Source organism: Calidris pugnax, unplaced genomic scaffold (assembly GCF_001431845.1).
Source record: "Calidris pugnax isolate Ruff unplaced genomic scaffold, ASM143184v1 scaffold273, whole genome shotgun sequence".
NCBI classification, from domain to species: Eukaryota; Metazoa; Chordata; class Aves; order Charadriiformes; family Scolopacidae; genus Calidris; species Calidris pugnax.
Window position 1 is genome coordinate 377,022 of NW_015094508.1, and position 26,597 is coordinate 403,618.

A 26,597-nucleotide genomic window follows, 5' to 3' on the forward strand; every position below is an offset into this window, starting at 1 on the left:
GGCTGAGCAGTCTCAGCTGTGAGTTTAATCATTCTGTAGCTGCTTTCCTCAGCAGTTAAGGTAATGGGGAATGAGAAAAAGATAAATTGCATCTGAACCTTTTCACATTGAACTAATCTTAAAATAATTAGGCAAATCATTTACGAGTTAGTTGACAATTTTTGTTATCTGTAAACAGGTAGCAGTACTTTTTATTGAGCTGTTAAAGCACTTCTAGGTCCATTTTGTCTTCACAGGAGTACAAAGTACCACTCTGAAAACAGTATTTTTAATAATTAAATCAAATCAAAGTACTCTGTAGCATGCAATTAATTTGTTGGAGAGAATTAGAAGTTGCAAGTTGCATGTAATTTGAGTTGAGTTTGCTAAAATCTGTGCTTCTTTAGGGTTCTTTTGATTGCTTCCTAGAATAAGATTTGACCTTATGAGGGAAGTGAAGTTTAAGACATTCCTTGTGATTCTCAAATTACTGAAATCTCTTTAAATTTAATGTTTGATATTTATGTACAGAGTTGGACAACGCATTGAGCTGCCTTCAACGTGAAGATCCAAGTTTAAAAGTGAAGCTAGATCCTGACACAGGACAAGTAAGATGAATCTTCTATTGCTCACCTTATAACCAGGCTTTACTTAAGAACTCAAGACCACCCTTTGGTTAGTTCATTTGCATATTGAAATTTTCTTGAATATAAAGGACTCTCTAAACGTATGTATCTTGTAAGTATGAAGTTCTGTGCATGAAACTAAAATGGAGCCTTGTGCACTTGTGCTTTGCAGAGCAGAGGAAGTCATCCTGTGGTCTGCATGTTTTTGACAGTTTTGTATTAAAAAAGTTTGAATTACATAGACTTTAGGTGAAGTGAGATGACCTTTTTTACAGTGGTCACAGTAGCGGTAATTACTCTCACACTTACATGGTATTTATGTCAGATGACCTAAAGCAGTCCTGTTTTCTCTCTAGGCTCCTTAGAATGTGAAGTATTTCTAAAAAGATACTATTAACAGCATGCAAGTCCTTGCTTCAGCAGTTTGTAGTAAAACCTGAGTTTTGCATGTTTCTCCTGTTCTCTCTTAACTCTCTTCTTAATAGACTATTCTTTGTGGCATGGGAGAGCTACACATAGAGATCATTCATGACCGAATCAAACGTGAATATGGAATTGAGACTTATTTGGGACCTCTTCAAATAGCATACAGAGAAACCATCGTAAATGCTTCCCAAGCTACAGGTAAAATGAGTGAATGGAAGGAACATCTTGTTTCTGGTCTTGTAGCTTGATTTACTTTAAATGACCTTACGAGTAACTTTCAGATTAATTTTATGTATTAAGTGTTGGGTTTTTTTTCCAAATGGTTGTTTTGCTTTCTCCCCCCTCCCCCCGCAGATACATTGGACAAAACAGTGGGAGATAAACGACACTTGGTAACTGCAGAGTTAGAGGTGAGGCCCAGGGTAGGAGAGAGAGCAACGACAAAACCCGTCATCGAGTACGCTGCAAGCGTCATCGAAGGGCTGCCCAAAGAACTCCAAGGAGCTATAGAAAATGGAATCACAAATTCATGCATTCAAGGTAAAGGAAGTGCTATGACAGCTATACTGGTCTAACATTTCTGTGAGAAGCAGTTTAATGTGTTTCTAGGGGGGAAGACTCCTTGGTAGCTTGAAAACTAAAAGCTGGTACATACTAACAGTAGATGCAAAGGAGAATTCTGAAATTTCCATAACTACAAAAATTGACAAACACTCCTTTCCCTATGCCAGGAATGGAAGTCAGCATGCCTTTGGTTTTAAGGTAGATTTCTTTTCAGTCGCTCAACAGTGAGCTTGGGATTATTTTGGTTTGTTTTTTTATAAGAGATAAGGTGTTTACTTGATGACATCACGTAAACCACAGTGATGTGGCAGAAGGAGGTTTGGAGGCCAGCGTGTATGTACCACACTTCTATTAGACTTCCTGATTTATTTTTTTATTTTAAAATAGGTTAAATCCATTAAAGTGTATAATAAAAAGCCTTACATAATTGAAAAGTACAGGATTTCTGAAGGATTTAAAACATGCTTTACATTTGATTAAAAATAGGAAGTATTCAGTAACTTGTGGCCAAAGAAGTCTTCCTTACAGTAAAATTAGCAGGCAGTGCACTGATGAAAGAGAATTACTCCAGAAGCACTAGCATGAGGTGGTTTTTCCATGTTGCTTTGTTGAGTTGGAAAGCATCTCTCATCTCTGGCTGTGGAATGAGTCTCAACTGTGTGCTACCTTCATGTTCCTTGAAGACATTTCAGAACTCCAGCTTAAAATTCATGCCATTAAGTGCTTAAAAAACAACCAAAAAAAAGTACATCTAACAGTGTTCCTTGTAGGAAAAAAGCTATGTGTTTTTTCTCACATGAGGTTCATGCCTCCATCTGGTCTAACACAGTTTTTGGTCTGGTTGAGAGTTCTGGGTTTGAGTGAGATAACAGCTAGGACATAGCGTCGTTCATTGCTCATGGAATTGAGTTAATCCTGCAGTTTTGGTAGTGGGTTAGTATCAGGCTTTGAGGTGGTCACGTTGTGTTGAAAAGGAAAATACAGAAGATATTCTTGCTTGTGGTTAAAAAGGTTTCACTGCTTTTCAAATGAGGTCTTGTTTCAATAGACAAGCTTTAGATACTATCATGTATTTAAAAATAAGTTCATTTTTGGGAACAGTTGCATGGATGAGCACACTCGGACACTTCTGGTTCTGAAAATTATCTGTGCTTTTGGTAGAGTAAGAAAGTGTGACTGCCAGAAGAGACAAAGCTAGGTAATGACAAAATCAGAAAATGAGAAACAAAATGAGTCATGCCTTTGGGGGCAGGAAGGGGAAGGAGAAGGGAAAGAGTCAAGTGAGAAGTTCCAAGTTAATGCCAAAACTCTTTTTGCATGTGTCTTAATGTTCTGAAAAACAAATGTGCTTTTTAATTTTTCTCATATTTTTATGTTTTTTTAGGGCCTTTGCTTGGATTCCCAGTTCAGGATATAGATGTGACAGTACAATCACTGATGGTGCACCCTGACACCTCCCACACGATGGTATCAGCCTGTGTCTCCCGTTGCATGCAAAAGGTACAGTGGTGTAAGGTGGTGTAGACCACAGCAGCATGATACACTACTGGGAAAATACACCTGGTAACTGTTCTGAACAGAGAAGAACAGAGTTCCCCCCCTCGCTGGGGACTTAATAGCTTTTGGGAGTAGAAAATTGGAGAGGTGGAGTTAGCTTGAGTTATAGAAGTAATTATTATGTCAGTGTTCAAAAAAAAAAAAGTCAGCGTAACTGTCCTTCCCTTCCACTTAGGCTTTGAAAAAAGCTGGTATACAAGTACTGGAGCCCTTGATGAACCTAGAGATCACAGTAAGTGAAGATCATCTCAGTGCAGCACTCGCTGACCTTGCACAGCGGAGAGGGAGTATTCAAGAAATCCAGAGCCGTCAAGATAACAGAGTTGTGGTTGCTTCTGTTCCACTAGCAGAAATGATGGTATGTGGTTATCTAATTAATGTTAAAATCTTACCATTTACTTTTATAAAAAATCTTTTTTTTATATGCTGAAAAATAATCAGGCTTCAATTCACTTCTCCTGTTGTCACGGATGGATAAACTTGGAATGGATTTTTTTATTACATTTTAATTATTGAATGTCTGAAGCAAGTGCCCACAAATCTAGTGGGAGCTAGTGGTGGTTTTGTGCCCGATTCAGATTGAAAACTTGCTGGTTTAACAACTATAAATCAGAAAAGTAGTAAATACTACTGAAGCAGGTTTCACAGGGAATAGTTTTTTAAAATATATTATCAGGTTGACTCATGCATCTATTGCGTTTTTAATACAGTAATATTATTATTACAGTAATAATGTTATTAGTATGTTGCTGTACACTTCTGACTCTTTCTCTCTGTGACCTAAGCAGTATATCTTCCTTTTGTCCTAACTTGAGTGACCTTTGTTCCCCATTTCTCCAGGGCTACTCGACAGTTTTGCGTTCTCTAACATCAGGCTCAGCAACCTTCACTTTGGAGCTTGCCAGTTACCAAGCCCTTAACAGTCAAGAGCAAAGCGCGCTGCTTCAGAGGAGAATGGGGTTGGTGTGATCGCTTTGCTCTGTAGAACAATAAAGACATATTTCTTAGCCTCCCTGTTTAACTATTTTCAGGAGCCTGTTCATGTACACCAGTATGTTCTTCTGGGACCAACTGGTTGTGGTAAATGAGGAATTAGCAGCTGTATGAGCAGATGGTGCTTTTAACTGTCCAGGGGAAGGTTCAGGAGATGCTTGTGTTCTTCTGCAAAGCAGCTGAACAAGAGCTGCAACCACAGTCTGCTGCTGCTGAAACCTTATCGTACAGATCTCTGCAATGAGAACTGATTTCAAATCCTCTTTGTAGAAATGAGCACCAAGGGCACCTTAATGTGCAATGAGCAGTTTCTAACTTCATTAAGCAAAGTTTGTGGAGTTTATGTCAATAAATGAAATTACAGTTCTGACAGTCTGTATCTTGATTTGTTTTCAGCTGAATAGAAAAGCATGGTTAGTAAATATTTTAAATGGAACAACTAACTGTAGAAGCATTACTTCCTGTATTGTTAGAAACCAGTTTGAACCAGAGTTCAGGACTAGCTGTAACTTCTATCCAAGTTTGCTTTAGCAAGTAAGCAGAATGGATGCTTCTGCAATTTGGGTAAGATCTGTGCAAAAAATATGACGACAGTGAACCCTGCCCACTACCTTGGAGTATGTTAAGGGAGTATTTTTTTTTTTGTAGCCCTTTAAGAATGGGTGATTTAAGTTGTAATGGTTCTGACTTGCTATGTGTTACAAGTCAGTTCTAAATTTGCAGTTTGGTTACATAGAGAAGTGGCAAATTATAAGATACACTGAAATAAAAAGACAGTTTGCTCTTTATTTAAATAGTGTCTTTATTTTTCTTTAACTTCAGAATGTGACAAAACTGGATTTGGTTCTCTGGCTTCAAGTTTCAGTATTTCACAGTGAAGTATCCCCATTTCTAATGAAATCATTTTAACTCCAACAAGAACATCAAATAATTGTATTTTAAAAGTGAAAATTTTAAGCCTTCGTTTAGATTTCAAACGGCATGTACATTCATACCCCAGAGGCACTTCAGGTTGTTAGAAATCGCTGCAGCAGTTACTGCCCTCTTGCTTCATGGGCGCAGTATCCAACAAACACAGGTTCAGCTGCTATGCCACGGCTGTTAAAATAAAGTGGAATGTGTGTAATTATAATTAAACACCTGGCTGGTTGTATAGGCAGGAAGAGAGATACTAGCACTCTCTTTTGATCTTTGTGTAAACAAAACTACTTCCAAGAAGTAACAGATTAGGGAGTGAAAGAGGGCCCTATTCTACAGTTCATTATACTTCAGTTAAGTACGGTTCTCTGTTTCAATAAGATGTACCAGAATACTAGAAAACAGGTTGAAAAGCTTAAATTCAGGGTCTAAGTGTCTTGATGTTCTGCAAAACCTATTGCTTTCATTGAAAAGAGGTCATAAGAGTATGAACGTTGCATATTGACATTTGCACCCCACCCCCCCCCAAATGTTTCCTTCATACACAGCTCTATGTCATTTTAATTAATTTTTTTGGGGAGCCAGTTTTACTAAATAGAGGACATTTTCTATCAACACTAACATAAGTTATTCTCATGTGGCTTTAAAAACAACAAAAAAAAACCTTTCGCTTATGATGGTGCAGTAAGATAGTATAAAAAGATATTTCAGAGTTAAAGTAGGCACAGTCAAAATTCTGTTTCTTCGATATTTAAGAGCTAGATAATACTGTTACAGTGATTTGTAGGATAATATGTAATGGTGTTTAAATTCAACTTACGAGCTGCAATGGAAGAAACTGTATAATCAAATAGCTCAGGTGAACTATTGCTTGCCCCTAAGCAAGACCTGCTGTTAGTAAAAAAACAGGGTTGTTTTCTAGGTCTCTGGAATATATTCTCTGCAATTTAGGCTGCTGTATCTTACTGGAAAAAATGGTACTACTTCAAGAGCAGCAGCTTTGCCCTTCCCTAAGTGGAGCAACTGCTATGCCAGTGACCCTGACCTAACTGCTACGAAGTTCTACCTGCCCCTTCCCTCACTCCCTGGTACCCTGCTGCAGAGCAAGCCAGAGCTCTTTGTTCTACTTGGAAAGGCTCCCTGGCCTGCTACCACTGCCATGGTCTGTATATACCACGTATAAAAATGTTAGTAGGGACACAGACCTTTGCCCAGGCTCTAAAACTTTACAATAGTCTGACTGATTAAATCAGCTCTTCTGAGTTCACACAACGCTAAGGAAGCCCCATATATGTGAAAGGCAACAGAACTGCAGCTCCAAGGAATGCTCGTTTCATGAGCAGAAAGGGAAAGGGATCTCTCATGTCTTTTTGGTTCAAAGCCTATATAAAAGGAATAAATTTTCAGGAGGACGTGTCCTTTTATTAAGGTAGTCTGTTTATAACAGGAATGGTTCACCATCAGTTTATATGCCAGCAAAGCAGTTTGAGCAGCAGAACGTAGTTGAAGGAAGAAGTGTGCAGCAAGTACAGGGAGTAGTCCTTGCTCTGCATCTCTCAGGGGAGCCCTACCAGGGCAGCCCTACCAGGGCAGCCGCAGTGATCCGCAGCATGGCAACTGCCAGCATTAAGGAAGAAGACGGAGATGCGGAATAGTTAACCAGTTCCAGGAATAGCATGGCTTAGTTCACTGTAATACCCTAATCCTAGAGGTACAGCCACTGTATACTTCACTGTTCAGTGTTTTCTGAGCCCCACCAAGAGATGCACCATCCTATTAAGCGATAAGACATGTTTTTAAAGCCCTTTAATAATATTTTTAACATTTATTTATTAACTCCCTCTTAATATATATTTTTCTCATGACTGAGGGAGATAACACAATTTACATATACCTATTTTCCTATAGCATTATTTTAAGCCAGCTTGAAATAAACCAAACAAGTCAAAATTTATGAGTCTTTCACTCAGAACTTGATTAAAGAGTTACTTTATGCTATGTGAGAAACCAACATAAACCAGGGCATAACATACTATAATCTGAAAGTCAGTGATTCTGACATGTCATGCTAAGACATACACAGAAACATGACCAGAGTGCTCAAGTGCTGACTCTAACTGCCCCTTGTATGTTATTCTCTAAAAAAGCTCATTTTTATCTAGCTCAAAATACTTCTTCACACTGTTGGGATTTTCAATGACTTGTCGTAAACTTTTATAGAGGAATTAAATTGCACGTTGCATTCTCACTGCAGTCTAGCTTCACAGCAGTATTTGGAAAAACCTAAAAGGCTCTCTGACTGTATACTTTTAAAAGTGGAGTCAACTTGGACTTAAGACCTAGAAACCACTCGTTTCTACAACTGTGAATATACAAAGAGAGCACTAGCAACACTTAACCAGTAATTTGTCTAGATACTTTTCAGGAAAAGACCTGCAGAGAAAAATAGGTTATGAACTCACTTTGTTTACAGTTGTCATAAATCAATTAAAATTTATCAGGGACTCCTGACCCACACCTTTCAGTGCCTACACTGAGGCAGTACCTGAAAGAACAGCTCGCTCAAGGTCTCTGCTCATGCAAATAGCTCCACTTGATGCCTGCTGTAGGGCTTTAATTATTATTTATAATAAATAATTAACAACTTTTTTTAAAAGTCTGCTTTTTCTCCTGCCTGTGTGCTCCTCCCACATATCCTTTAATACCTTTTTTTGTCTGAAATAAGTCAATCACGGTGTTGTTTTTTTTCTTTAGAGGAAAGCAAGTTCTAGTATTTCACTGGAGAAAGTTAACGAGTTCTGAAAATTTTAGTTGCAAAAACTCTCTAGAGCTCCTGCCTTAGTGTATCTGTTCTTTCTCTTCTGTGGATACGAAACCACATGGGATGATGTTCATGCGGTCAGATGGGACTGCTGCTGGCTCTCCTCCCTTCGTTTCCAGGCCTGCCCTTGAGCTCCACTGGTTGTAAGGCAGGAGAATCAAGCTTTGCTACAGCTACTGGTCTTACCGGAGCATGCGGCATCGGTGATTAGTCAGCCTGTCATAGGCATCCTGCAAGTTGGTCACGTTTCTGCTGCTCCAGAGTCTTTCCCCCACAGCGCTGGCTCGAGGCCTGTAAAGATACACTGAGTTTTAGAGCAGGCATGATCTAGAACCAGAATGGAATAAAGTTTTTAATACCAAGTTTTATACATCCAGAAGCATACGTTTTTATGGCAGCTCAGGCTCAGCACACAGCACTGTAACCACTAACATACAGTCCTCTTGGATGAATTAATGCTCCACGTAGCTGGCTTTCTAAAATCTAAAGGTAAAGCAGTTCGTACCATAATCTTGGTGTGAGGTTCGTTGCATCCACAAATTCCCCCCACAGGCAGGCTTCTCCACCTATTAAAAGCTTTTTCTGTTTTTCAGATCCTGAAGTCAAAGCAGAAAGTTAGAATTTCTATTTGCCCAGAAGATGGGGATGTATCAACAATTTCATTTTCCAATACTGAGAAAGGACTAATGTTCAGTTTTTTGTTTTATCATGGGTGCAGTCTACCAGTCTACCCTGGGTGCAGTCCTGAGTAACGTGCTCTGACAAGCTCTAGGCAATCCTGCTTCAGCAGGGGAGTTGGACTAGATGATCTCTATGGTCCCTTCCAACTCTACAAATTCAGTGAAATTCAGTGAAACCATATAAAATTATCTACCCTGAGCACTAACTTAACATTTTGGTAGTCTTGTTACTGACTGTGAGAACAACCAGACTATTTGCCCAGAAAACCTGTTTCCCTTCTCTGTCAGAAAGGATTTTGCCTTTTATCCTCTGAAAGACATTCCTCAGCATTCTGACATTCTTCAGAGATTTCAGCCCTGACTGAAACCGTTCATTCTATCACGCACACAACATTCCTTGAAAAAGCTACAAAGTCGGGTGTTCTCCCTGATCAGCTCTGAGAGCCACCTTGCAGGGAAAGAATAAGATGTTTGTATCAACTTCAGCCAGACAGAGAAAATGTCTTTTTCTAGAACAGTCTAACACTGTAGAAGCTTGCTAACATATGGATTCAATGTCTGTCTACCAATAGCCATTTTGCACAACTCTGGCCCTAATACATGATGCATCTGTCCACCTAGTCCAGCATCCTCTCTCACACAAGCACCAGTGCCAGATGATTGAGGAAGGTAACACTTTTCCCTGTGAGAAGTGGAAAGCTGTGTATTTATTTGAGAATTTTCCAGAGTTCCAGCAGACATTAAAGTCCTTTGACTACAGCCTGTCTGATCGTAGTGACTGCATGACCACTCTAAATAGCCTTATTCTTTCCATTTATGCCTTACTATGAATCAAAGACTTTCATGCACAAAACACGCGTGTAAGAAAAGTAACAAACCAGGGAAGTTAAGGGGTTCAACGCTGTAGTACTTCTTCCAGTCTTGCCCATAGCTAATGTAGTCTAAGTACCAGGGAGCTGACAGGATAGCAGTGAACCCAGCTCCAGTGACACTGCTCAGTTCATGAGCGTAGTTGTTTCCCATCCACACTTGAACTACAGTGTCTGGTTTCAGCTAAAAGGAGAAAAAAAAAATCAAAACAAAAAACCCACAAAACATTAGAGGCAATCTTAATTGCTGTTACCAGGAAAAAAGGATGATGGATTACAAAACTGGGTATTGTGTTTCAAAAAGGAGTTTTAGAAGCTACCTTTTGTCACTTCTACCTCCCCCAAACTCTAAAGCTGATTAGCTCTTTGCTGGTTTTAAACAGAGTTTGCACTAGAGTGAAGCCCAGGTTGTACTACAAACAGTTAATGCACTAAGAGGGTTCCTACATGCACTAGTTATCTTACCAGCTCTGAGAAGTTGAGCAGCACCTGGTGCGTTACTAGACGCAGATATAGAGTTATGTGAGAAAAATAAAGCAACATGGAAACTCAGAAACTTCCTTACCCTTACTCAAGATGCTATTAAGCCTCTTATATTATCTGTGTTCTTTAGAAAGCACTTCAATACTGGTGACCCTGTTACACATTCAATAAATGATAATTTCAAGGCAAGCCCCACACCTGGGGACACTTGCTACAGTCAGCAAACTTATTTTACCTCTTAAGAGACATAAGCACAACTACTTCAAGAGTCTACTATAGCCTTCCACAATAATCTGCTGTTGTGCAAGAGTATCTTACTTAATTTTCCATCTTACCTGTGCTTTGTTATCAAACACTTCTTGCCAGACCACATATCCTTTGTTATAGGAGGAAACAATGTCCAAAATCCTAGAATTTAGAAATAAGTTCATATTTGTGAACTTCAGGTCAGTACAGGTACACTGTTTTCTACCCTGAGGCACATCAGACCTTTCCCAGCACTGCACAGGGGACCAAGAAAAAACATTTTTTTTCTGAGGCCTTCGGTGCTCTGCCTCAAAGAGGATGCTTTCCCACATATAAGGACATGCACATGCAGTAACACAAACTGATGTTCAGAACTACCAGCAACTCATACAGGTGTCTAAATCCATGTTTTTTAAGAATAAGAGAAATAAATGGCTGCAAAAACCTTAGGACTTTTCCTCCCCACCAGATGTGTTGACATGACAGCAGTTACCTGGTCTAAGCTACCCAGTACATTCAGAGGGTATGTAGAACTAGCCTGTATGTCCTTGTTTTGTCCCATAATTTAAAACTGTGAACTTTACATTATTAAAATAAAAGGAAGTGAGCAGTCCCCCATACATGGCAATTTTTGAAAACAATGTAAGATAACCTAAATCAGCTTCAGTATTTGCACCTCAACACCACCCTCAGACAGTGACTGTGAAAAGCTGAGCAGGAATTAAAACACCAACGTACTTCTGAACATAATAAGATTCCAGTTTAGCATAGTCAATGCCATATCCTTGCTTCTTCATGAACTCTTTCACGTCAGGGTTAGATTTCCTTAAATAATAACAACAAAATAAGTTAGAAGGAAAAAAAAAAAAAAAGGAATAATTTTGTTACGTTTTAAACGAGTTTTCTCAACCACTTCCACCTATGCCCAGCAGACTAGCTGATGCCTCAGGCACACCATAGCCTGGGATACACAACAGGGTAGAAGCAGCAAGCTAAGATGATTTAGGTATTTGGAAACAGTTTCATCCTGATTTGAAATAAAGCCAACAGTCCTACTTCTCTGTTAGAACTACTGGAGTCCCTGTTCTGAAGCAGTCTCTGGCAGGCTGCCTCAAGCTCCTAAGAGCTCTGGGGTTCCTGGCTTCTCTGTGACTTTGCAGGAAGGTTGCAAGCAGGTCTGGAAACTGAGCACCATAACAACAGGGGATCTGCAGGAGTGGCATCAAGAATTTGGGAAAATACCCAGAAAGCAAACCAATACCTTTGTGATAAAGCATTTGTCAGAAATTTTCCTTCTATTTAAAAATTGAAGGAAGTCCTGAGTGTTCAGACTTGATGTTTCAAGAGAACACACACTAACTAGATCAATGTGAATACTCATGCAATTAGATCTGCTCCAAATTCTGTAATATCAGTTACTGCAGCAGAGAGACTCCAAAATATTCAAAATCCATAACCAACTGAAAAACTCTACAAGCAGACAGGAGTCAGTAGTGTAATACTTAATGTTAGCAGATTTTCTGGAAGGCAGAACTCAATGGAAAGAACTGCTTCTACTTTAACGCCTAAGCACTGAAATGTTAATTATCTTATACAGTACTTTTCTACCATACTAGTTCTCCTTCCTGCCAGGTTAATTTTCCTGAAGAAATCCTTTAGAGTACCTGAACATTTGCAAAACTGCTAGTCAAAGCAAAATTCTGCACTACATCACCTGCTTGTTGAGGATTACAAACACTCTGCCTGTAAATCGTTACAAAAGTAGGAATGGAGATCTTTAGGTTAAGCAATGAAAATTGTCTCACACCACTGAGCTGCATAATGGGTGGATTTATGCAAGTTTAAGAGGCACCAGTTATGTATTCTTTGAACTGTCACCATACCAACAACTGAAGTCCACTTCATCTCCTCCCAAATGAATGTATGCATCTGGAAATACACTGCTGATCTCTTTGTAGAATTTAGTCATGAAGTCATAAGTTGTATTCAAAATGGGATTTACAGGTCCAAAGGACCCAGTTGGATGTTCTCCACTGTAACAAGGTGTGAGAAGATCTTTTTGACCTAATAGAAACAATTAATAGAGGATATTCAGTTCCATGTTGGTATGCTAACTTTACTAGCAGGAAAAGGCAGTTAAAAAGGTTAATATTAATGACTTAAGTATTCATCTAAGCAAAATCAAATAGAGGCAGGATGAAATAAAACAACTTGTCCAAGGCTGAAAAACCCTCTAACTGGAAATTAGGACTCTGGCTTTTAGATTTGTGATTTAACACACACTAATTTATGAAACTGTATTTATGCCACTGTACCTGCAAAACAGCTTCTAAATCACTACTTGAATAAAAAAGCTTCAATGGACTTAGAAAGCAAGCCAGTTAGAAGGAATCCAAATACAATGAGTGTGCTCTGGAGGCCTCTTTTCTCTTTTTATTACTCTGCTAACACCTAAGCAGGTGGGAAATACATGGCTCAAGGTGGATGTCCTACCTTAGCCTACTAAGTATTTACCTCTAGACAAGAAAGGAAGGCTAGACAGACATCAAAACTACGCACTGCTTCTTGAGTCAAGATATCTAAAGCAACATGAGCCAGGATAACAAAATTGGAAAACATGGACTGGAGATTCCCAAGTCCCAGTTTACTTGGTAAACTGTGGTTGCAGCAGCAGCACCTTTCTGGCTTTGTGTTTCCTCCTCTGAGCACATTTTCCCCAAACGTGCCCTAGTGGCAGATTGCTTCAACTACCCTCCTTGCATGTTTTAAGACTTTTCCCCAGTATCCTGAATCTGAATGTGAACAAAGCATAGCTACCCAGATTCATAGGAAAAGCCAGGACTGGCTCCTGTGCATCACATTTAAAAAAGCTATTACACAAGAATCTATCAGGAACAGCTGACTTTAGGCAAGAGACCTGAACCGTGCTCTTAATGTGAACGCAGACCACCTCACATGTCACCAGGAAAGCCATTGGCTTTTATTAGTGCTCCATAACACCAAAGACCACATGAGATGAAGGAATCAGAAAGACTGTTCAGAAAATTTAGGTTTCACCTTGCTCCGTTCCTCCTCATTTTCAATTAGTGAGAAAGAAACTGAGGAATCTTCCAACACTATGGCCACATCTTTACAGGATGAGTACTTGTCCCACGGCTAAAGCTAAAGCTATGAAGTGCTAAAAAAACCTTTACTATTTCCAGTTTGGCCAAAACCATCTTACATTAATTGCAGTGAAACTGCAGTCAGTGCATCCTGAATTAAGGTACAAGGTTCCCTGGTCCTTGAGTACATGTAAACGTTACCACCCTCAGGATTCAAGCATCCTCTATCAAGAGAAGTATTATTCTGAAACCCAGAAGACAGAGAGTGAAAAAGCATCCAACACTGTTGTGTTTTGTACACCGGCAGACTACCACTTTACTAACAGAAACATTGACAGAACCTTCCCAAAGCAGAAATTTCTACTCTAGAGACAGGAACTCACTATTTCTAGCCGCTGCCTTACCGCTCTAAAAATCAAGAATACCAGATGGGGGGATAACAATCACATGAAGTCAAAGGCAGACAGAATATGTTTGTGCCTTTGCACACACGCCCAGCACAGGAAGCATTAGTTTTTCCGTTAACTTTAGTTCCTCAAACTCGTAAAGGTCATGGCCATCACTGAGTCCGCCCCTTGCTTACCTCTTATCAAGGGCCTTTCAAAGCACTTTAAAGGCTGATTTTTAACAAGTTCATTTGCTTGCTACACCCTACTTACCACAATCTTTTAACCATTAATACTTTCTTGGACATACCTTTTCCCCAAGACTGCGTGTGTCCTGGGGTATCAAACTCTGGGATAACTCTAATGCCTCTTAACCGGGCATACTCGATCACCAGACGGACGTCAGTAGGAGTATAGATGTGGTTATAGGAGTAGGCTCCCTGTAAAGTATTCATGTTTAGAAACAGTTTACAAAACATTATACCAGCAACTCACAGAACTGGGATTAAAGTGTTGTAATTTAGACTGGACAGCAGTTTTACAAGTTGGCCTTTTCTGGTTTATCACATGTGGAACTGCACTGACAGTACTTTTAGGCTGACTAGTGGGGGGAAAGAAACCCCAAAATCCACAGAAATTAACCTCTTTTTCCACATTACGACAAATCTCCTGAGGAGACCAACCTCTCACAGTTACTGAGGAGAGCGGAAAAGCCAGCATCTATTACATCAGATTTTTGAAAGATACATCTTTCAATTTTTCTGTACAGAGGCAAGTTAGTTTCCCCCTCCACCTCTGCACTATTAGCTCTGAAACACGCGGCCCTTGTTACATGACACGCAAGACTAATGGGAAGAAATCTGCCAGGTCAGAAAGAATAGCGTCTTCTTCCAACACCTCTGCTTGTCAGTTTGGATACAATACTCAATTTCACATCAGGGCGTGTTCGTTTTGTGATTCTGAATTTCAGCGTTATTCCACTCCCACGCAGCCAACAAACGTGACAAATGACCCAGACAGCTACAGATGCTTGCCAAAGAGCCAAGCTACATAAGAAAAGCATGATGACTCTTCATGATTAATAGCACCTTAAGGTTTCATTTATCTGGTAACAATTTCCACAGCTGAGTTGCTCAAAAAAGATAATGGTAAACAAGAAGCCTTTCAAAAAGAAGGCTATTGAGACAAAGGCCATCTACCTCTCTCCAGCTGTCAGTGGGGAATGGAACAGAACTCCACAGTTACTACTAGGAAAAGGAATCTGACTGCACCATTTAACGTCTACAATTTTTTAATTAAGAAATTCTTCACAGCATCTGCTACATAATTTTCATGAGGGTCAGTTTAGGCTGTACTTGATTATTTTTAATTATTATAATGTAGATATTAGGCTCTACTTAATTATTCATGATTGATTTGACTACTACTCTACCACGACTGAGCAAGAACCTCATGATGGCTTTCATTAATTAGCAAAACCTGCTGTGAATCAGGAAATAAAGAGATAACGTTGCATTGTATTTGTTTTAGAAAATAACCTCTCACTTCAGGACTTCCTGAAGATATCTTGTGTATTGTAAAGTTAACTAGTTCTCAGAAAGGGCAAAGTGGTACTACAGTCCTTCCAAACCTAGAGCTGACAAGAAAATCTCTTACGTTTGAGTGGCAGGAAGTCTACCAGCTAAACAAACCAACCAAGAGAAATCAAAGCACCGTGCAACAGATTATTTGCACACCATAACTGCTTGAAGGCCTGCAAACACTGAGGATCACTGCCAGCAGCAAACTTGCACAGAAGAGTTAGGAAGGTCATTTACCGTGCATCCTCCAAAGAACACGCGAATGTGGTCCACAGAGACACTCTGGTAGGATCCTAAATGTGGACTTGCTGGTTACTGATGTCCTCTGATACTGTTTCACAATCAGCCAAGGCAAATGCATTCAACCACTGGTAGGCTCTGCATTCTATTTTCACAAAATATGTGCCAGAATTCTGCCCTCCCACCCTGATCCAGTGATGTATACTCACCTTGTCACTTAACTCAGGGAAATAAATGCTCTGGTAAGGGAATGACTGGTCATCTACTATATGCCAGTGGAGAACATTGAACTTGTTAAAAGCCATGGCATCCTGTAACAAATAATGCAATACAGCCTAGTTAAGCACTTCACTCTCACAGAAAACCTATGCAAAAAAGGTGGTCTTGTCCCTGTACACCCCTCCTGCCAAAACCAACAACTTAAAAAAACAAACAAAGAAAAAGCATAGCATGTTTCACTGAATTCTAGAAATGCACCAGCCTGTTTATAGTGCTGCTCCATTCGTCTGCCATCTACTTGCACCACTCTGGCCAACAAGCTCCTGATCTGACCATGCTACACTGGCTGGTAGAAGGGGAACTACTATAAATGGTTATGCATTTCTTCCACTTCGGAACATAGCTGGTTAGAAATGCAAGTCTCAAATGCCAAGTTACTCTTCGGACATTGCTGTCTTTTTTAGAAAAGACAACAGATACTGACACAATTAACTACTCGAGTCTTTGAAGCACCCTCAGCTGCAAAGGAAACACTACACAAACACTACATGCTGAACAGGGACTGATCTTAAAAGTAAATTCAAGTGGTAAATACCCATGAAGGGGCAAGTTCTGAGCACAGTTCAAGGATGACCTCAAAAACGAAGACTGATTTTACTTGCACTCTCTTCCTGCCCCCATTTTAAGCCTGCTCTGCAAAGTTCTGCAACATGGAAGGGAAATTTCTAACCCTATTTCATCTTGGAAATGCAAGACAGAGACAAGACACTGTCTCTGTGTCCTGTCACTCAAAGGCTCCTCCATTTCAACCCACCAAATAAACCCTGCTACAAGGATATCAAAAGCAGAAAGGAGGAGTACAGAATAGAAGAAAACACAGCTTTGACTGCTATGATTACACAAACTCACCACCTTCCCATAAAGGTGAAAGTATACAATTACTAGCATGCTTACGTAAGCTGTTCGGAGAAAGTTTTACCAGAGTTTTTTTGTTTGTGTGGTTTTTTTTTCCACTTTGAAGGGATGTGATGAAAGAAATCAGTAGCTTCCAATGAACATCTCCATTTCCCCCCTTGCTCTGTACTGCTCAATTGCTGGCTTGCTCTTAGCAGCCTAAGAAAGGCTTACCAAAGCCTGGTTATTGAAAAGACTGGCATTTTCCTTAAGCCAGGACTTACAAGGTCTCCCCTGTACTGTTTGGTGACAGTCAGATGTCTCAAAACTTGCTTCCAAGAAACATGTGCACTGGTTTAGGCAACAGGAAGTAACAGAAAGCCCAAAGTACCACAAATCCCAGCCTGCTTTACAGATCCACTAATCCTTGTGGCTGCCCACTCCGTTCCTCTCTGGCATACATTCTGACCTTCTCTCAGCAACGTTCACTCTCCTTTTAGAAGTCAGCCACAGGAGACGGGTTCTCCTTTCACACAAGCTCCAGTTGATACCTACTTCAGGGGGCAAAACACAACAGCAAAAAGCCTTCATTGTTAATGATACAAAACTGCCCACTCACCAGGTTTGTAAGAATAGATTTCAATGGTAAATAATGCCTTGAAGTGTCTAGTAAGATTCCTCTATGAGCAAATCTTGGGAAGTCGTCAATTTCAGATTCATTGACAAGAAACTGTGAGAACGAGATATAAAAATTAGAATTCTTATTTTATATTCATAATTTCAAATAGGCAAAACTTTTTAGTTTGTTAACAGCTTTCCAAATATAATTTTCTGAATAAACTACTTAATGAAACTAGTAGATGTGCTGCTAAAAAAGGTGCTTAGAAAAGCATCTAACAAAGAATGTCGCTATACTTACACTTCCGTAGTCATCTTCATGAACCAACTGGCTGAAGGTTTCCAAACCTGAAAAAAAAAATCCAAGAAAGAGATCTGGAGTACAACCCAGTACTTGTCCTTAAAGTTTTAGTTAAAAACAGGACCGTAACAATTTACAGGTGTTCACATAGCAAGAAAGAATGCTTTGTAGCTGAGTTTCTTTCTCTTTAGCACAGTTTCCCTAATTGCTCAAGCACTACAGTGCAACAATGAAGTTCTGAAGAGAGAATCATTCAAGCTCTCCATTATACTCAAGTACTGAATATTAGCAGTACAGCTCAGCTGTACCAAACTAATTCTTGAATAGCATGAAAGTTACTAAGAGCAAGGTAGGAATTTGTGGTGTTGTCATGCTTCTATTCCTGTCATTTCTGAAACTGGTGAAATTTCTAATTTATCATGAAAGATCTGCTAGTTTAGACTAACATTCCAGTAAGAACAGCAGACTGAAACTTCAGCATTATGGTCTTCTTGGCGATGCATCCAGCATGTTCAGTTATTAGATGCAGTCAGAGCATAATTTGTTATTCACACTGTAGATCAGAGAGCTTTTTAGCACCTAGGATTTGGTTGGCTTGGCTGATTTCAGGCACAGCAAGGGTGTGCTTCTGTTGCGACACTGGATCTGAGATACTGAGCATCAGAACTGAGGGTCTGACCAACACATATGCGGGTATCCTTCTGGCCTCCACGCCCAAGCCTATTTCCCAGGAAGGACTGAATGAGGGCAAGGCTCAGTGGGCAGCTAGTTCTTGGTCTGGCGTGGATTTTGTGTAGGTCCAGACCAAAGAGCTCTGCACAAAACGTATCAGCTTACCTCTTAAAGCACCCCATACCTCATGGGCTTTCAGTATAGCCACAGGCTCAGTTACAGTTAAATGATCTAAAGAAAAAAAAAAAAACACAAAACACGTTATTCCTCAAGGAAGTATGGAATGACTGGATAATGTTAACAGGCAGTAAAAAGATTCTTCAACTGCCATGTCTTCTTTTGGTTGTGTGGTTTTTTGTTGTTTTTTTTTCTAAATTCTAACCAATCCCGTTTATAACAGTGATACTGTACCACTACATTTCATTTATGTGCTCCCAAAATAATGCAAGTGACTAGTCAGAGAGTCAGCATTTAATCAGTATGATAGAAGAAATATAGTGTTTAATAATGGCAATGTTAAATATTGCACATGGGCCAGAGTTCCAGCCAAGTTTAACCCAACTGATTTAAAATTTATCAGAAGATATTCTTGCATTTAAGGCATAGATGATAAGGGTTAAGTAACTAAGCCAGGCCTAGCTGCCAAAGTTTACTTCTCCTTTTATCTTCCTTTTATATAGATTATGCTTATATATTTTTTAGAGATACAGCTTACAGAGACATAGAAAGTAATACTGTTAAGTGCTAACTATAAAGGTGTAATTACAAAAGAAAAATAAAAAAACAGACTCCACCATCTAACGATCATGTGTACAGGGGCAATGAGATGAAGTAAGGGAAGAAGAATGGTATCTGAAGCTATCCACAACAATCCTCCCTTGAGTTTGAGTACTGAAATACAGTACAAAGTACTGGGGAAAAAAAGGCTAAATTTTTTTTTTTTTTCCATTTAAGGTGATTCAGTAAATTTTAGTGAAGAAACAAATATCTTTTAGATATGTCAATTAAAAATAAATCACATGCAGTGTATTTTTATACGTCTATGTGTATCTATAAAGCTGTAAACTTATATTATTATTTAAGCATCCAAACAATAATAAACTGACCCAAGTTGCACATTTGAAGCAGCAGAGAAAAAAAAAAATGAAAGGAGGAAGCTGCTTTATAATGATTTACCAGATCTGCTACAGTATGAAAGAATGGGTGGTTATAAACTATACAGTTCAAACATTTGCCCAAAATACCACAGAAAAAGCCATTCAGGGAGATGAAGAAAAGTACCTCAAGCTTTCGCTTTAGCCTAAACACAGTTTGTATATACTGGAAGTTCTGGGTAAGAAACAGAAGACTACTGCAATCTTCATGGGTCTTTCCGTCGTAAAGTGTAGTTCAGTCAAGGATTTACTTCAAAGACAGCAGGCTTTCTTCTGAACATATATCATACCTCAAATGAATGCAGAGCAACAAGTTTTGTACGGCTACTTGGAACCTTTCACACAAGCAAGAAGCCAGCAGGAAGAAGGGCAGATAACTTGTACTTTGATTACATATCCAATACTCTTTCTACAGGACAGTCATTGACTGTGTTACCTCTATTAAGAAAAGAAGCCAAACTGCTCAATTCAGCAGCTAGTTGTCTATTGAAATGTGTGTTTCAGCATTTGTTCCCTTAACAAGCTATCCCACTAATACCAGAAAACTAAGACCTTGCTGAAGTCTGGGGATCTCTGCTTACTACACAAGGAAAACTCCATGTTATCCATAACAGGAAGCTCCTTTTCCACAGCAGTGGGAAAAGCTCAGATGGTTCTGAAGAGTGCAACCAAGAAATCACATCTCTGAGAGATTCACCGACAGAAAAGAACCAGCTTTGGTTAAAATCTGGAGTTCACAAATCAGTTCAAAGTTCAACTAGTGGTAAAGCAGTATAACCTGACTGTGGCAGAAAAATTCTAAAGCATTAGCAATTTTGCTGCTGTACCTCAGTTGCATTGAAATGAATGACAGACTTGCACACAAAAATTGAACTACTTGGCTAAATGTACCAAGATACCAAGGAGACTGAGGAAACTTAAAATGAGTACATTTTATCACAAGTCAGGTGGAATCAATCCTGCTGCAGGCGTATGACTTAAGATGAAAAGGATCTTTTTCTAAGGATCTGTATCCTGCATACCAAACAATTAAGAGACATTCTGCCATTTGTTTTAGTGGCCAGCCCAGCCCAAACCAAACCACAACACTAGTACAGAAGATTGTCTCAAGACAGAACTAGATGAATTGATTATGTTGAATTCTGTGCTAACTTGCTCAGACAAAAAGCAATACAATCAGCTCATCCTCAGTTCTGTTAAGAAACTTCTCTGGTGATTAAGACTTGAATTTAGAGTACTTCTCCATTCTGGACTTTGGCCATAAAACTAATGAAGCACAGCAGAACTAATCCAATGTAACCATCATGTTTATAAATCATTTTTTCGATCTACTGGTAGAACGAAAAGTGAAGTTATAACACTGCGAGATGAACAACAAGAAGCTCAATGAACACTTTCTGGTTTTCTAGGAAAAACAGAAGTATCGTGTACATGAGGCAGTGGAGGTAGCCTCAATTAAAATGTCGTTATTTCTAAGGAGAGCAGATGAATGAGCAAAGCCAGCCTTTGTACAATACCCTGTACTGAAAGAAAGGATGATCTCTTGACTACATAGGATGATCTCTTGACTACATACAGACCCTGGCACACACCACGGCGTAATACCTCTAGTCCCTAATGATGGGTACTAGAGAGAACAGCAGCAGGTAAACTAACTGAACGCTAGCTAAACTGCAGAAGTCCTCGGTTACACTCCTAACCGGCTTCGCGATTCACTGTAGCCTGAGATTTTCCACAGCACTAAGAGCAACAATCATCTTCTTGCTGCCGCTTGTTGCGTGCGGTTCTGGCGCGCCTAAGCGAGCCTACGACTCCCGAGTCCTTACAAAATAGATATATAGGTAGATAGATAGACAGATAGATAAACCTGCCGACCTGTACATTGGTCACAGGGGTGTAAAAGGCGGAGGGTGCTGCCTCAGAAGCGGGGGGGGGGGGGGGGGGTTTGGGCGTTGGTGGTTTAAAAATGTTAAAAGCTGTAAATGCAGGGGTGAGGCATTGGAATAGAGAACAATCTCTCATTTTTCTATATATTGAAAAATAATATTCCTTTATGTATATAAAAGAAATTCAAAATACCAACCTGTATCTCTAAGGATTCTGTATTACATAAAGGAGTTTAGACAATGAAAAGATTTTTTAAAATTTAAAGAGATACTGAAGTGTCAAAACAGATGTCTAAACAGCTTGCTAGTCTAATTAGATGTTCTCTATCATACGTGTTAATATAGAAGTCTAAATAGATCTGTTAACTGATGTTCTATTTAAGTGCAAAAAGAATGTATTTTCCCTAAATCTGTATAAGTAAATGGACACAGAGGTGTAAATGCCTGTGCTCCACAGCCCGCGGCGACCCGCAGGCAGGGCGGGCCCGCTCCGCCCCCGCCATCACGGGACCGAAGGGGGGCGGGCCTCGGCGGGGCGGGCCTCGGCAGCGCGGCCTGGGCGCCCGCCCACTGCCGGCGTCGCCTCCGTAACAGCCCCTCAGCGGTCAGCAGCGGCTGCGAGGCCCCGGGGTCCGGGGAGAAGGCCCTGCCGGGGCGGGAGGCCTGGAGGACCGGGAGGTGGTCCCGGCAGAGCAGGAGGCCGGGCCCCCGGGGCCGGGGAGAAGGCCCTGCCGGGGCGGGAGGCCTGGAGGGCCGGGAGGCCTGGAGGGCCGGGAGGTGGTCCCGGCAGAGCAGGAGGCCGCATATTGCTCCTCCTGAAGGAGGGTTTTCCGCCTTGTCCTCGGCGGGGCCCGCGCCTGAAACCGCTGGAAGGAGTAAGGAGGGAGCGCTGCTGAGGGGGGGGGGGATTCCGAGCCTTTTAAAGTTCTGTACGGACAGGTCTCCATGCGGGTTTATAAAGGGGAAGGCGGCACATCTCTGGTGCTGCTGCTGCAAAAACAGTTTCAGCAGAAATTAACTGTCTGGCAGACTTCCCTGCAGGTTGTGTTGTAAGCTGGGTTGTGAATAAGCGAGGAGTCTGAGTTGCAGTGAAGTATTTCAGGCTTTGAACCAAACAAACTAAGGTGTTTTTTGGCACATCCCAGTTCAAAAATTGGAAACTTGCTGGGAAGTGTTCAGAAGGCAAACCCAGCGTTTCGAAAGCTGGAAGTCACAGTGGGGAGGAGTTCAGGTTTTAAGCCACCGCTAATTGGGTGATTAGTGCAAACGCGGATGTGTCATCAGTGTTGCTTTGGCTGATCACAGAATGGCAGGGGTTGGGAGGGACCTTTGGAGATCATCTGGTCCAACCCCCTGACCCAGCAGGTTCAGCCAGAGCAGGTTTCACAGCATCGCGCCCAGGCGGGTTTTGAGCACCTCCGGAGAAGAAGACATTTCTGGGCAGCCTGTTGATAGACCAATTAAACCCAGAGTGATGAGGAAGCCAACATCTGCATGCTGTTACTGCAGTGTAACTGAGCAACCAGTCAGCATTGCTCCCTCAGCGATCTGTCCTTGTGTGGATGGTTAACTCCATAGTCATGTGCTCAGTGTTACAAAATGGACTTTCAGTTTAAAAAAAGAAGAGCCCCTCCATAACCAAGGTCACATCTGTTTGCAAGGAAGACGGATGTGTTGCAATAGAATTACTAAGAAGCAAGTCCCTCTTCTTCTGTAGGGTTTGTCCTCCTCTTTCAGCCTATGTCACTTCACAAGTTTGGAGGAGAAGCTCTTCCTCCAGTTGGGAGGGCTCCCCAGGGGATGCTGGTGTCTCGCCCACGCAGTGAATCACTGCAGGGCCGGGCTGCACAGCAGCTTACCAGGAGGTGAGTCCTGGGTGCTGGGTGTCCCCAGCGCTGCTCCTGGTCACACAGTCAGATTTATGTGATCGCACACTCAGCAGGTCCGGGGAGCTGATCTAATCTCATTCCACTCCAAAAAAAGTGATGGCACACTGGAAAGAAGAAGAGTAAACGGCAGGATGAGGGGAAAGCTGGGACTATGCCAGGCCTGTTTAGGCTGTGAAGGCTGCGCTTGAAGGGAATGAATCACAAAACATCCTGGGTTTGTGGTTCAGTGTGCCCATCCATGCAATTGCAGCGTGAAGGCTTGATGGAAGCTGTTTGATGTAGGCTATCCATAGCAGAATATTAGTTAATCTTGCCATGCAATGAGTAAAAAACAAATCTTTATTATGTGACAACCGAACAAGCACATAATGCCTGCCCATCTCCCCTCTGGCCCTCCAGCATGCCATGGGATACGTGGAAACATCAATGCAGTCTTCTGTGTCCTTCTCAGAGTCCATTGTTACACTTTGCCATTCAAGTGCCAGCAGAGATTTCGGCTTCCCTGTTTCATACGTTCTGCCAGTTGCCTGGTGTGACTGTCTCCTCAACTGTGCTGACTCAGCTTTTTTGTGTTACCTACTTCTGTTCATCCTTTTAGGCATATTTAGAAATTCTGGACTATTTGGTAGGTTTCTTTGGCACAACTGAGAGATCAGCAAACTCTGTTGGGGAAGTAGAGGGCAAGGATGAGCAGCTGAAGTTGCTGGGGGGTTGTAAGATACTAAACTAAGTCTGCTGTTTTCAGGTAAGTGTTAACCAGCCAGGCTGTCCCTGGTGGCTGGTGGCTGTAGACACAATGAGTGTTTTTGCTTTCAGTTCCGTTTTCAGTTGGTGTAACTTCTGTAGAGGAAGGTTGTTCTATACCAATTCGGTACGCCTATTTATTAGTCACCTAATAAATATTCACCTATTTATTTATTATCCTCACTCTTTGAATAAAAGTATTCTGTGCACAGAAAACTAATTAATTAAATTTTGCATCATTTTTTTTCTTCTCTGGGTAGATTTCCTGATGATCAATAAATAGTGCATGTAGTCTAGTCTTTCCTTGTGTAAGTCCCTGAATATAGTTTCTTCGTTTTACTCATTTGTATATTGGACAAGCTTGGAGGAACCTGGTGTCTCTGAGACATCTGCCCCTCTGTCTGTTTTGCTTGAAAACAGAATTGCAACAGAATTGTACAGATTCCTTCACACACACCTGTATTAAACAAAAGCCATTTTGGACATTAAGGAATCTCAAAGATTGGTCTCGCTAACCAAAATGGTGGAATAGGGCTGGACAGTGGTATCTTTATAGGAGGAAGTGGTAAATGTGGCTCTTGGTTCTTCTAATTCTGCTGTAGCTACAGCAGTCACTTCAAAGTGACTGGAGATCTCTCTGCAGTGTTTCCAGGTGTGCAAAGAAATTTACCATGTAGTCTCTGCAGCTGGCTCCCCTTCTTGAGAAATAACAAAGCAGCAGAGAAGAAACAGTGACTTATTATCACCAAGTAATATTCTGTGGCCACTGTAGTCTGGTCAATGTATAGGGACATTAATGCCCAATAAGCTCAGGCGTGAATTGAGCAGACCGGAAATTCCACATTGGTGTCTCTTGAAGATATTTTTTGAGCATGTTAAAGGCCCATCCATTAATTTTTGAAAGAAATTTATCACAGTCAGCAAGAAGTGTGACATTCTCAGTATTTGGAAACCAGGTCATATTTTACTTGCTGCATTTCCAAGCTAAGCTAAATTCCCAAGTTAACCGAAACTGACTTAAGGTAAAAGTTTTCAGCATGGTTGTAAGCAGTTCAGCTGTTCCACTACATGAGTGGGGGAACATATCCTTTTAAGTATGAGTAATACATATCCTTTGCAGATGAGCCTGAACCTTTGCATGCAGTAGCTTACTCTCTAGGTAAATGGCATAGGGCACCTCAGCTGAAGGGCTTGCCTATAAGGGATAGGTGGTGAAGGTTCTGCAGCTGGGAAATGGAATAAACTTCTAGCAGAGATTCATCTGTTGTGCTGTAAACTCCTAACCTAGCTTATACACAGTCTTCTGTGTGGTGGTTGTATATCCGGATTTTGCCAGACCTATCTTCTCTTTTATCTTGGCCACTTTGTACAGATTTATTTTTAAGGACATCCTTTACATATCAGGGGTATCCAGGCACCTATTAGACCTAGAAGGTTGGAAACGCCCGACAGCCTAGAAATCCTATGTGTGACCACGGAGTAATTGAATTATGGGCTTAGGAGTGACTGACTTCAAATATGTTTGTTGGCTAATTCCAAAATGGAAGAAGATTATACAGGAGCTGTGTGTGAGCTACACACTGAGAATGCTGGTACTGATGTTGACATACATAAGTAATTAGGAATGAGAACTAACCAAAACAGGATGTTTAACTGATGTAACTTGAAGAAAACTCACAGGCCAAAACAGCTTTAAACAATAGCAAAGACAGTTTGTGAATGGATGCACATGCCAGACACATGGTTAGTGTAAGTATGTGAACCAGCTACAAAGCAAACTTTGGACACAGAGTATATAATATAAGCATAGTGTTTTGTAAAGGGAATTGTGGTGTAGGCTGCCAGCCTCACTGTTTGTTACTGTCTGATTAGTGTTTCAGTGTTTGCTATGTTGTTTGAGTACAAGAAAATCTGAATGATCCTGGGACTCAGTCAAGCCTGTGGCTTCTGTATTTAAGCCCCTAGAAGGTGTGAAAAACATGTTGGGAGAAAGCACCAGCATATGCCAAATGCAGAAACATTCTAGTCTACTGGCTGGCTATAAAACTCCTTATGATCTTTTTGTTGATTTGTCTTTTTGCTTCACAGCTGTCTGGGGATTCCAAGGTGTGCAGCGGTGCTGACTCCAGGTGTGGGGACTTCACACTGATGGAATGTCCTATTTCAGTGGAGAACTGCCACTCCCAAGTAGATCGCTCCACGGTCTTTAGTTTCATCTACCCTGGTTCTTTGGTCTGCAGCAATTTCAATGAGATATTGGAGGGGAGAAAAGGCTGAAGTGAGTAAGGGCTCTTGTACATTCTGAGTAGTGACTTGTGCCTGATCATTACCTACTGGTTTCTTAGACCACTGTCCATCACTGCACACACAGTTTGGCAGGGTAGGACATGGTGCAGCTGTCCTGAATTAGAAGCAAGATGTCAGCAAATGAGTCATTATTTTGAGCACGGAGGAATAAAGACTATTCAAGCAGAAGAACAACTTCTTATGTATGACCACTTCCCTGAAGATCTCCAGATCTTTTTCCACTACAGCCCAAACACTCAAATAGTTCTGGCCTTTTGATAAATAACATTGTCCTTAAAAATAGCTTCAGTTGTTCTTCTTGACTTTCTTCTGGGTAGCCTTCCTCAAAATTATGCATTATAATCTCCAGCCCCTTATCTGCCTGGCTTCCTGCAACTGCATTATCTCAGTCATGGATCTGTGTGCTATTAAAAGGTCTTTTAGTGCAAAGCTTCTAATTAT

The 26,597-nt window shown here is 40.8% G+C and overlaps 2 protein-coding genes across 2 annotated transcripts; one reads left to right on the forward strand and one right to left on the reverse strand.

Annotated features, from left to right (window-relative positions):
* The first annotated feature begins 486 nt into the window (after nt 1–486).
* On the forward strand, nt 487–4,520 carry LOC106901964 (ribosome-releasing factor 2, mitochondrial-like). The gene is made up of 6 exons (XM_014965075.1): nt 487–587; nt 1,091–1,229; nt 1,386–1,571; nt 2,980–3,095; nt 3,328–3,510; nt 3,993–4,520. The coding sequence occupies exons 2-6, from the start codon at nt 1,106–1,108 to the stop codon at nt 4,119–4,121; spliced, it is 738 nt and encodes a 245-aa protein (XP_014820561.1). The 5' UTR covers nt 487–587; nt 1,091–1,105; the 3' UTR covers nt 4,122–4,520.
* Nucleotides 4,521–4,927: 407 nt separating this feature from the next.
* HEXB (hexosaminidase B (beta polypeptide)) lies at nt 4,928–18,407 on the reverse strand. The gene is made up of 12 exons (XM_014965074.1): nt 18,342–18,407; nt 17,505–17,551; nt 17,205–17,315; nt 15,682–15,783; nt 13,963–14,092; nt 12,046–12,226; nt 10,901–10,987; nt 10,252–10,324; nt 9,443–9,617; nt 8,390–8,480; nt 8,071–8,175; nt 4,928–5,243 (listed from the first exon to the last, which is right to left on the reverse strand). Exons 4-12 carry the CDS (start codon nt 15,775–15,777, stop codon nt 5,180–5,182), a joined length of 1,002 nt encoding a protein of 333 aa, XP_014820560.1. The 5' UTR covers nt 15,778–15,783; nt 17,205–17,315; nt 17,505–17,551; nt 18,342–18,407; the 3' UTR covers nt 4,928–5,179.
* Between the last annotated feature and the right edge of the window lie 8,190 nt (nt 18,408–26,597).